General features: G+C 37.3%; 1 protein-coding gene across 1 annotated transcript in view; it reads right to left on the bottom strand.

Annotated features, from left to right (window-relative positions):
* The window catches only part of LOC101121519 (transmembrane serine protease 11F), a 98,393-nt gene that overhangs the window by 11,254 nt on the left and 74,588 nt on the right, over window positions 1–12,551 (bottom strand). Inside the window, exons 6-8 of the mRNA XM_042251467.2 lie at window positions 10,895–11,058; window positions 8,618–8,656; window positions 3,319–3,520 (exon numbers count right to left, since the gene is read on the bottom strand). Of these exons, the coding sequence (XP_042107401.1) occupies window positions 3,319–3,520; window positions 8,618–8,656; window positions 10,895–11,058 (405 nt within the window). The remainder of the gene's footprint in view (window positions 1–3,318; window positions 3,521–8,617; window positions 8,657–10,894; window positions 11,059–12,551) is intronic.

Consider the following 12,551-nt stretch of genomic DNA (forward strand, 5'->3'; position numbering starts at 1 on the left):
GCAGTTGGAATAATAATAATGGGTAGTATACAATTAGTTTATCTTTTTAATTCTACCATTTTAATTAAACATTTTAATGTTAAATTAAATTAACAGTTTTGTTCATTAGGAACTCTTCAAATTTGATTTTTTCTCTAATTTCAATGAAGTATATAGAAATTAATTTTGACCTGTTTTGGACATTATCACCCTAAGAGGTATTTCCTTCTGTATGAGACATTCTCTCCATTCTTATTTTATGATTTAACCTGTTGACTCTTGTTTTTGAGTCTTACCTTGATCTTTGAGACAAAGTGTAATTTGTCTTCTTCACAAACCCTCATGTGTATACAGGATTATTTCTCCACCCAGTGCCCATACCCTGCCCCAATACTCAAGGGCTAAAAGCAGCCTTAACTCATTATTGTGCTGTTAGGGCTCCCACTACCCTTTCATCTGCCCTGGTCAGTCCCTCTTACTGTTACGGCTTTCCCTTAACACAGATGCTTTTCTCTACTATGAGATTACACTACAAGCAAATTTTGCATCCTTCTATCATCTCTTTACTCCCTGTTCTACCCTAAACCTCAATTTCCTCTTTGTCTAACCAGCCCTTTCAAGAATGACAAAAATATGTAGAAACTTGAATTCTCTATGTACAGGAAAATTATGTAAAAGGAAATTACACATAAGAGAATTCAAAAAGGGAATTTCCCTGTTCATGCAGGATTACTGTGTTGGTGAATCATAAAGTTTTAACTGTAATGCAAAACCTGAAAGATCAGTGGTTTGCAAAGTACTCTGTACTGCCCCAGGGATGAGCAGGCAGAGCCTAGGGGCCAAGGAATTGGGGTATGCAGGGGTCTCCTCTCTCAGCTGCTCTACTTATTTACACTTTAAAGGAAGGTTTAATTCAAAGCAGAAATCTTATGGATGAAGCATTCATCTGAAAACTAGAATTCTGGAAGCTACAAAGACTTATGTTACTTCAGTCCTTAAGGATCTTGTAAACCAACTGAAGTAGACAGAACAGAAATACCTTCATACAGGCATGAAAAACCAGAAAGGGAGACTCAAGTAATAGGCACAGTTCAGCATGCTCTACAGATAAGAACACTGAGATTCAGAAATTAAATGACTTGGCCAGGTACATGATATATTCAGCTGGTTAGTGTCAGAGACAGATGGCCCAGGTCCCATGATTTCCTGTCAATAACTTTTCCCTATATACACTTGTGTCACAAAGACTGGGATCATTTTTCACGGGCATAAAGGTACTAACATTTGTCTTAAATATGATTTTTAAAATATAGTATTTCTTTGGGAAAAAATGTAAAAATTTTAAAAGTATTTGGATAATTGTGATATTGTCTTCAAAGTACCTTTATTTTTCCTTCACAATAGTGCACTTCATTATGCAATTATATGAAATTATATCACATGCAAAATTGATCCCTTCCTCTCCGGGATCATTATCATTTCAAACTCTTTATTATTATTGGCATAAAATATACTATCACATTTCTCATATTAAAAAAAAATTCCTCCTTAGAATCCACAGCCACCGTGGACTATCAAATTTCTCTGCTCCCTTTCATTTAAAAACTCCTTGAAAGTGGGGTCTAAACTCACTACATCCAATCCTTAACTTTCTTTTCTCTCTTGAATTCATTCTCACCCCTATCACATCTTCACAACTTCTTTTATCAAGATCACCAGTTATCTCTGTTTTATCAAACTCAATGGCCAGTCCCTTTATATGTCTGCCCACACAGAAATGGCAGTGGACCTGCTAGAACATGTATCTCAGTCTATATAGCTTATATTCTTCACTAAATAGTTAAAGGCTTTACATTCTGAGCTTATTTCTTTTTAATTTATGTAAGCAAATATCAGTTATAAATTTTTTAAATGTATGAAGAATGGAGGACTACATGAGCATGAAAAAAATCATAAAGCCTTGAAAAATTAGTGAGACCCAAGTTTACCTAAGCATGATGATATTACTGAGGTTGTAAATACATACGTGTGCATCCTTTTTCTCTTTTTTCATGAGACAGTGACAATCACCTTAAATCCATTAAGTCATTCTCACTACACATCTACTCCACAAATAAAGGTGTAGGCATCTTAGAACAATTTGGGTGTTACCCTTAGAAGGATGATCAAGCACCACCTAGACTCACCAAGGATAGTTTCTTCTGAAAGGGTGTGTGAACAGTGTTGTTGGCCAGGACATTTTTCAGAACTTTTGCTTTTTGAGGGTTTAAAAGGAAAAACTCTCTGTACCTTGATGTTGAAGCCTCAGGGAAAGAAGATAGTGTGTCCCTGATCTTGGGCAATAGTGTGCCTGTGCGTGTCTGTGTATGTGAAGTGATATAGCTGAGTGTTAAGGGTTACAACTGTGAAAGCCCAACAGAGAGCTCTTTTCAGGTTTATATAACCCATCTTTCACACCGTGAGGGCAGTGATATAGGTTGGTAGATCTCTCCCACCATCCACATACCTCTCTAGTCCAGAAAAGCCCACATGAAATGAAGTGAAAGTGGCTAAGTCATGTCTGACTCTTTGTGACCCCATGGACTATACAGTCCATGGAATTTTTCAGGCCAGAATACTGGAGTGGATAGCCTTTCCATTCTCCAGTGGATCTTCCCAACTCAGGGATTGAACGCAGGTCTCCTGCATTGCAGGTGGATTCTTTACCAGCCCACATGGTTCTTGGATAATTGGAAGCTGTTGCTTTTTAGTTGCTTCAGTCGTGTCCAACTCCGTGCAACCCCATAGATGGCAGCTCCTCCATCCCTGGGATTCTCCAGGCAAGAATACTGGAGTTGGCTGCCATTTCCTTCTCCAGAATTGGAAGGGAGACCTTCAAAAATGATACCTTTGATTTTTTTTTTTCCTATAAGTGGTGGTGGATGTTGATAGTTGGAGGATAGATGAAATAATTTTTTAAAAGTGAAAGTGGCTGAATTTTCCTTAAATATGCAGAAGAGTTTAAATTTGTACATGTATAATAGTCTTTAAAATAATTTATGATGTAGTAGATAAAGATCGCATAGTTTCATGATGCTACATAGAAGGAAACAGATGGTATGAGCCACAAGAATGGCTCATTGGTTTGGTTTTCACCAAACCAAACATGATATATATTGAGAGAAGGGTGAGGGGATGAGTTCAATTGGGGCATGGAGCAGCCACAATGCATTTAGGGGATGGCGTGCATCCAGAGTAGAGTAGAGGATAATTTGGTGAGATTAAACTCTTCCCAGGCACTAAATTGATGGTAATTAATAACTGAGTAAGCAAGACTCACAAGAGCTCTAATAAACTTACCTGCGGAAGCAGTGAGCTGCGGTGAGCAGCCATGTGTTACTGATGAGGCTGGCTCCACACTGATGGCCAGCTCCTATGAGCTGGAGGCTGGCCTGCCATGGCCACTCCCCTTCCAGAGCTGCTTCACTTCCTTGGACAATTCTTTCAGTAGATGCAAATGCTGGTAATGGCATGTATGAAGGTGTCATCCTTATTCCACAGCCTGTCACAGAAACAAGTGTTACCTTGCTTTCAAAACGAGGGGGAAAAAGCACATCTTGATTTGCATTGGGTGCAGATGCTTAGAGGGTCCATTGAACCTGTTGCTCTTTAACCCATTTCTAGCACTCAGTCTCTGGGGTTATTCTCTAGGGGTGCTACTATTCCCAGAGGGGTTCAAAAGAAATATTTACCAACATTTCAAGGCATCCAAACCAGAATGAACTTCTGCTTCTGTACAGAGCATATACAGATGAATAAAGAGATAAGTAGATAGATAATTTAAGAGCATAAAAATGTGTAGATCCTCTGCTGAGAGGTTTCAATACATGTGTAGCAAAACACTTTTTAAATGAGAAAACTCAGCCCAGGAAAAAGAACATAAATTACTGAAGGTAACACAGCTGGCAAGAGACAGAGTTGGATATTGGAAGGATTCAGTTCAGTTTGGTTCAGTCGCTCAGTCATTTCCGACTCTTTGTGACCCCATGAATCGCAGCACACCAGGCCTCCTTGTTCATCACCATCTCCCAGAGTTCACTCAGACTCACGTCCATCGAGTCCGTGATGCCATCCAGCCATCTCATCCTTGGTCATCCCCTTCTCCTCCTGCCCCCAATCCCTCCCAGCATCAGTCTTTTCCAATGAGTCAACTCTTCACATGAGGTGGCCAAAATACTGGAGTTTAAGCTTTAGCGTCATTCCTTCCAAAGAAATCCCAGGACTGATCTCCTTCAGAATGGACTGGTTGGATCTCCTTGCAGTCCAAAGGCCTCTCAAGAGTCTTCTCCAACACCACAGTTCAAACGCATCAATTCTTCGGCACTCAGCCTTCTTCACAGTCCAACTCTCACATCCATAAATGACCACAGGAAAAACCATAGCCTTGACTAGATGGACCTTAGTCGGCAAAGTAATGTCTCTGCTTTTGAATATGCTATCTAGGTTGGTCATAACTTTTCTTCCAAGGAGTAAGCGTCTTTTAATTTCATGGCTGCAGTCACCATCAGCAGTGATTTTTGAGCCCCAAAAAATAAAGTCTGACACTGTTTCCACTGTTTCCCCATCTATTTGTCATGAAGTGATGGGACCAGATGCCATGATCTTCGTTTTCTGAATGTTGAGCTTTAAGCCAACTTTTTCACTCTCCTCTTTCGCTTTCATCAAGAGGCTTTTAGCTCTTCTTCACTTTCTGCCATAAGGATGGTGTCATCTGCGTATCTGAGGTTATTGATATTTCTCCCGGCAATCTTGATTCCAGCTTGTGTTTCTTTCAGCACAGCGTTTCTCATGATGTACTCTGCATATAAGTTAAATAAGCAGGGTGACAATATACAGCCTTGATGTACTCCTTTTCCTATTTGGAACCAGTCTGTTGTCCCATGTCCAGTTCTAACTGTTGCTTCCTGACCTGCACACAGATTTCTCAAGAGGCAGGTTAGGTGGTCTAGAAGGATCTATGTTGAAATTTATATCCTTACTACTGAGACTGAATGTCAGCCATGATTCTGCCTTGACATAAATCTGTACATTGTCTTTGAAAAGCCCTGAATTTTAACCATCTTAAATATTAATGACTATCTTTTCTAAAATTTAAAAAGACTGTTTTTTAAAACATATTCTGATTCCCTGATAACAAATTCTCAGTTGATTAGACTTCAACCCTAAATAATACCTGAAAGTGCATTAGTGTACTTTATTAATGTGCCTTCTAATTATTGATGTTTATATTTTTATTAACAATGTACTTTTTAAAAAAGAGGTTTTATTCAGAAACAGATTTAAAAAATAGTTGTGAAATCATATGTATAAATTTATCATAATTCTGTCATGTAGAGTTTCTCCATTACTACGGTGCCACATCAGTAGAGTCTAATGCCTCCTCTCCCAATTTCCTCTAAAAATAAATGTGAAGGTAATAATAATAAAAATAATATCTACTAGTTATGATCTAGACCCTGTACATAGTGTTACATATACTTGCCCTAATTTTAATAACTCTGTTATTATCTCTCTGTTATTAGATGTTATTATCCCAAGACTGAAGATGAAAAATTTGAGCTTATGGTATTACTCAAAGGCAAAAGGAACAAAATCATCAAAAATTAAGGAAAGATAAGAAAAAAATATATATACATTTTGGAGGTAATTTTCAGTAACTGCAGTATTCAGTGGGTTGGTTTAAAAAACAACTTCTTGGACTGCCCAACCTATTTCTTTGAACCAGAACTGTGTGGAGAACCCTAACAATTCTGACAAAGCCACTGATATTGTGATTTGCCACACCAGAAATAAAGGTATAGTTCACCAGTCCCTTGCCAAACAGAAGCTATAGTTCGAAACTTCCAGTCTTGACCCATCAACTCTTTTCTCTATGTATGCATTCAGAAGCCACCATGCCTGCACACCATCTTATCTAGGAACACAGGAAAGATGAAAGGTTCTATGAAAATGTGGTTATTTCATGCAATGGTCTGAATGTGTACTCCCCAGATTTATAGTTGAAATCCCTAACCCTTAAAGGTGGTAGTATTAGTAGGTACAGCCTTCCAGAGGTGCTTAAGTCATGACAGTGGAGCTCTCATGAATGGATCAGTACCTTGTAAAATAGTCTGCAGAGGAACCCCTAGCCCCTTCCACCACTTGACTGTACAGCAAGAATCTATGAGTAGGAAGTGGGCCCTCACCTCACAACAATCTCGGACTTCTAGCCTCCAGAACTATTAGCAATATATTTCTGCTGTTTATACACTACCCAGTCTATGGTAGGTATTTTTTATAGCACTGTGACTGGACTTATGAAACACAATTTAAACAGAGAACGACAGAAAGCACTGGCACCAGTGAATGCTGGAACTGGTGGTGCCCTAAAGTGGGCGGTCGATGTCGTTTTCATATACTCTGTTTTTAAAATCCAAATTTAATCCTAGATCTAACTGTATGGCATGGTTAAGATCCTCAAAATAAGATGATATATAAACTTAGAAGACAGACATATCACTGAAAATTGTCCTCAGAAATTTTCAGAACTTGCGCTGGGTATCAGCAAAGATATTCACGAAAACATGACCTTAATAAAACAAAGATAGCCAAACATAAGGGGAAAATATACTCTGATAAGAGCACACACAACAAAAGATTTGTATGTCAATCAAGAAAATTCAAGAAATCACAGAAATGTCATAACAGATAATAAATCCACATAGGAGAAGAGAAAATGTGACACCAGACAACTGAGGTAAGAGGTTGTCAGGAGTATAGATCTGATGAGATCTTTCATAATGCACTGAAACTGAACTGGAACTAGAAATAATGATTGTCATAGAGTTCAGTAAATGGACATTCAGATAAAAAATTATTTGTGTTCCTGAGGAAGAAAAAAAAAACCAAACCAATCAAAACAGAGTCAATTATCAAATTTATAAAGGAAGAATATTTTTCCAGGATGAGAAAAAACAGTGTTCAAGTTGAAAATCTCATAGTGTCCCAGACAAGTTTCAGTGTCAAATACACATCTAGATCTCTTGACAAAAAAAAAAAAAAATGTTATAGGATAAAGATTTCCTACCTTCTTCCAGGAACTAAAAAGATAACTTAAAAGAATAAAAATCACACCAGCCTTAGACTTCTGCTCTATAACAATACACTAGAAGAAGGTGGAATTATATGCACATAGTTATTTGAGAAAATTTATGATCCAAGAATCCTATAAAACATTAAGATAAAGGCAATGGAAAGAGATTCTGATACATGCAACTTCTCAAAAATACACCATCTATGTAGTTGTCTTAACCGAAAAATAAAGATACAGTGTAACAAGCAAAAAGGTGAATTTAAATCAAGACTCAAGAAAGCGAAATAGTAAATGTATAACAAGAAACTTTGATCCTGAAGCTAAGTTCTGACAATTTGGCCACCTGACGTGAAGAGCTGACTCGCTGGAAAAGACCCTGATGCTGGGAAAGATTGAAGGCAAAAGGAGAAGACAGCGTCAGAGGATGAAATGGTTAGATAGCATCACTGACTCAATAGACACGAATCTGAGCAAAGTCCCGGAGATAGTGAAGGACAAAGAAGCCTAGCATGTTTCTGTCCTTTGGGTCACAAAGAATCAGCCATGGTTTAGTGACTGAACAATGATCAAGCAAGAGACTTTAGTGATGGGTAAATGACTGTGACTGTTGGGATAAAATGGAACATATTGTTCTGAAAAAGATTAGTAATAGAGTACGTAAAGTTTGTGCTGGTGCTCAGTCATGTCTGACTCTTTGCAACCTCATGGACTGTAGCCTGCCAGCTCCTCTGTCCATGGGATTATCCAGGCAAGAATACTGGAATGGTTTGCCATTTCCTCCTCAAAGGGATCTTCCTGACCCAGGGATCGAGGCTGTATCTCCTGTGTCTCCTGCATTGGCACGTGGATTCTTTACCTCTGAGTCACCTGGGAAGTCCATGTAAAGATTAGTGATAAGTAAAATGTGAAATTGGTCTTCCCAGGTGGCTCTAGTGGTAAAGAATCCACCTGCCAATGCAGCAGACAGAGATGCAGGTTTCATCCCTGGGTAGGGAAGATTTCCTGGGGAAGGGCATGGTAACCCACTCCAGTATTCTTGTCTGGAGAATCCCATGGACAGAGGAACCTGGCGGTCTATGGGCCATAGGGTCACAAAGAGTTGAACACGACCAATGGAACTTAGCACGCATGCATGCAAGATGTTAGAAATATAGCTATATATGTTATGTATGTAATATCAAGAATACTGTGTAATTTTTTTTTTACCACATTCTGTAAGTCAAAACACTAAAAATTATATTTGGCATAAATGTATAAATTTAAATGTCTTAAAATGTCAACAGTAATAAAGCATAATAAAAAGATTAAGTGGTTTACATAGGGAAAAAAAACCGCTTGGTATTACTGTTATGATCATTTTCAAATACAGGTAACAAATAATTATACACTGTATGTTCAAAACTAATACAATGTTATATCAATTATACCTCATAAAAGAATGTGGTAAATTCTACTTGTAACTTTCTGGGCTTTTATTAATTATCTTTGCTATGAAATAGACAGTTAATCATGGGCTTTGGAACTTACGGCTGTTGAGAAGATTCCTCATCTTTTTGTTGTTGATAGCTGGAATAAACAAAACGTGAATTAGTTGGTGGAAGTGTATGTTCCTATTTTCATGTGATTTTGTTCAAATGGTTACTATAAAATGCTTATTGCCCAAAGAATCCATTTAAGATATTTTTGTAACCAAGAAATATATAAATAACCCTCTACTCTGATTTGGTTCAAAATGTATAATTTTACCCCAGAAAGGTAACATTTTGTTTTCTGATTTTCGCTAAGAAACCAAAAAAAAAAACGGAAGTTAGGAAATGAGGAAAGAATGATTAGGATAAATGTCCATGACTGATTTCTGTGGGAGTTCTGATAAAACTAAGGGAAACGACCTCTATTCCCATCACAACTGGTGTTCACTGTAGCAGCTGGACTGGCCTATGTGTGTTAGGTATATGGCTGGAAGCCAGGTTGATAGGCATCCCAGGTCCCTCACAGGCCAATTCCCAGGCCTTTGACTACAAAGGGTGGGAACTTGGTCCTTGCAGGCTGATGGCTTCTCTCACTGAGGATGACTCTCATAGTGAATACGGTGGAAGTCAGCAGGTACTGGAGGCATGAAGGTCTCTTGTATACAGCCAGCCCCCCTATTTCTCCCTCCACTTTATGTCTCCCTTCTGTGACACCTTTTCCCCTTCAAATTTATCTTAGTCTTCCTTTATAGTCGGTTTCATTTGATTGGGGTGGTTTGGTATTTGTTTTATTTGTTAGAAAGTAGGAAAGTATATCATATTTTCTGCAAGAATACTGACTTTCCCCTAAGAGGAATGTGAGCCCCAAATCCTATTAGAAGTCTCCTGGACATTTTACTTCTCTTTATTTAATGTGAGCTTTGTATGTAGCAGAAGAAAATGTATGTGGTAGAAGTTTGGTTATCAAGGATGGTCATAGAATATCATTTAATACAATCAATTAAAACAACCTTTATAATAAAAAGTCAGTATACATAACCAGGAAGGCTGAAAAATGATTTTTAAAATTGTAAAATAAGAAACTCTACAATTTTAATTTATGGTGGATATTTTACTTTAGCTTATATAATCATGTGTTAGGCACAATTATATTACCAGGAATTGAGATTTAGTTTGAGATTGCCATTTACAGAGTGCTGGAAAATGCCATGTTTTTCCTTGGAATATAATTGATTTTAAAATAAAGGTGGACAGCGTATTCTTCATCATTTCTAATTACTCTATGAAGAAGCTATCACTATTGTACATGGGGATTCTATCAAAATGTATTTAAAGGATTTTCCTGGTTTTCTACCAACAGAGAAATTCGACAATCTGTTTTTTAAATTCATAGTTGTTGGGAGGGGAAACAATTCAAGATCTAAAGGACAAGCCTTATTTTTTGGTATTAAGTCAGAAGCAACCACATTTGGAAATACTTAATTAGAAACAATGAACAGAGCTGGAATACCTAACGCCTGTGAGACATATGCTAGAGTTCAGGGGGAGGAATAAGAAAATAAAAAGACACAGTCCCTGATCTTGGCACTTATAATCTTATTTGAAATACATTATTTTACTTTCTCTAATTTTGTGTTGGTACAGAAAAACAGAAATGTCTCTCAGTTTGGATTCCCACTAGCTGTGAGGCAGTTTTAGTTTTACTTTCATAACCTTTTTGAGCTCCATTTTTTTCTGCTTTGGGGGGAAAATGAAATGACAGCTTTCGAGTTTGTATTGTGAAGAATCTGTGAGGAGATGACTAAAATTGTTTTAAATTGAAAATAAGCTAGAGAGAATCTCTTTATGGTTCATGTTAATGTTTCTTGCAACAGGTTTCAACCTTCATAAAGATTCTGTTTCTTTGATACTATGGAAGCTAACCCCCAGAACTGGCCTCTGGGGGTCGTGATACCTGTGCTTTATTACCGTCCCCGCCGCCCCCTGCCGCCAATGCTTGCAGGTCCTGTCTGACACCTATCCTGAGGCTAGCTTCCTTAAAATGGTGCAATTAATGCCTACCCTTTCAGGCTTTTTAAAAGATCCAACATGAAAATTCTTACACAGGGGTGAATTAAAAACCCATAGTGATGCCAAAGTTAAATATGAAAAAAAAAAAATCATAAAACTAGACTTGACCTCATAGCGAATTTTTATTTTTGTTTTAATCTACACTGACATACATTCATCAAGGGTGAATTCTTGAAATGAGAGAATACATTGACCTGAATTCTTACGAAAAGTAAAAAAAAGGATTGTGAAGGGAAGAAACTACAAAGATGGTAAAAGGACTTACGTGTGAGTGTAAATGATGGTTTGTATATAGTTAAAGGCATCGGTTCTCTCTTCAGACTTTGATATAGAATCCTTTCAATTTTTTTCCTGACTTGCTCAGTACTATCAGTAGATGGGAATCGAAACACAAGCACCATAAGAATGTTCATACCATTTTGATCTGGACTAAAGAGGAAAAAGCAGATAGAGGTAATCATAATAAAGTCAGTTCTCTAACCAGGAACTAGTTTTACACACTAGATTCACACTAGATTTAAAGAAACATAGTGAGTGGAATGTGTGCATATCAGATTTTTAAATGATCTCTAGGAATCCCAGCTAAAATAAATAGCTGGAAAAAACATTATTCTTGCCTCTAACTTAGCTCACCATCTAGCTATGAGATAATTTTAGTTTCATAACTTTTTTGAACTTCAAAAAGAGGAGGTTGTGGGAGGAGGAGAGGTTCATGAAATCATGCCCTACACATGCACTTAAGTGACTTGCTTTTTAAGGGATTCTGAACCAAGTTGTAACCAAGGTCATTATTCCTCTGTTGTGGTGTGGAAAAGACAAAGCTTTGCATTCACCAAACCCTTCTGCTAAGCTTTGCCTTCTAAGCAAGAGCTAAATTTCATTTCCTAGCCTTCCTTGCAGTTTATTGAAACTCTCTAGTGAATCCTGGACAGTGAAATGTGGGAAGAAATGATGTACCCTGCTCCCAGACCTGGCCCTCCTGTACCATCCTCCATGCGTTCACTCTTCCCTTATTTGCCAACCAGAGATTCAGTGAGCAAGTCCATTCTACAATCCCAATCATTCCTACATCCACTTATGCCACTTCTGTTTGGACTGTACTGTGGAAATTAAATAGATCTTTATTGTGTTAAGCCATTGGTGTTTAGGGGCTTAGTAGTCAGTTAATATGAGTTTGAAACATGGGTGATTAAAAAAAGAAATTATAAAAGGAGATCATTTGATAAGTTCAAATATAAAAATTTACAATAATGTGTAGAGGTCTAGAAGCCCTCTAGTTATATTTTGAGAACAAATTTAATTGGAAATATATAAAAAATGAAGGAAGAAAGGAGAGTAGAAAGGGGAAAGGGGATAGAAAAGACATGGGCTCCTGACCATATGTATATTTACCATCAAGAAGTGAAGTAAATAAGTATTACAAGTATATATGTGTATTTACATATATATATGTATATGCATGTTATCACATGTGTATATATCAACATATATATAGATATATATGTTGTTTAGCTACTAAGTTGTGTCTGACTCTTTGCAATCCCATGGTCTGTAGCCTGCCAGGCTCCTCTGTTCATGGGATTTTCCAGGCAAGAATACTAGAGTAGGTTGCCAGTTCCTTCTTCAGGGGATCTTCCCAACTCAGGGATCAAATCTGAGTGTCCTGCCTTGCAAGTGGATTCTTTATCACTGCACCACCTCTGAAGCTCGTGTGTATAAATATGTATGTGTGTAAACTGATTGATATCCACAATAAAATTTTTAAAATTTCATCAATTTTTATCAAAATTGATAGAAAACAAGATATATTATTTCACTAAATGCCAAGCCTTTTGGATATTCTATTAAAATATATTCAGGATAAATTTCAGTAACTTAGTCTCTGATAATGCATACCTTCAATTTATGTATGTTGCCTTTTA

Source organism: Ovis aries, chromosome 6 (genome assembly GCF_016772045.2).
Source record: "Ovis aries strain OAR_USU_Benz2616 breed Rambouillet chromosome 6, ARS-UI_Ramb_v3.0, whole genome shotgun sequence".
In the NCBI taxonomy this organism is placed as follows: domain Eukaryota; kingdom Metazoa; phylum Chordata; class Mammalia; order Artiodactyla; family Bovidae; genus Ovis; species Ovis aries.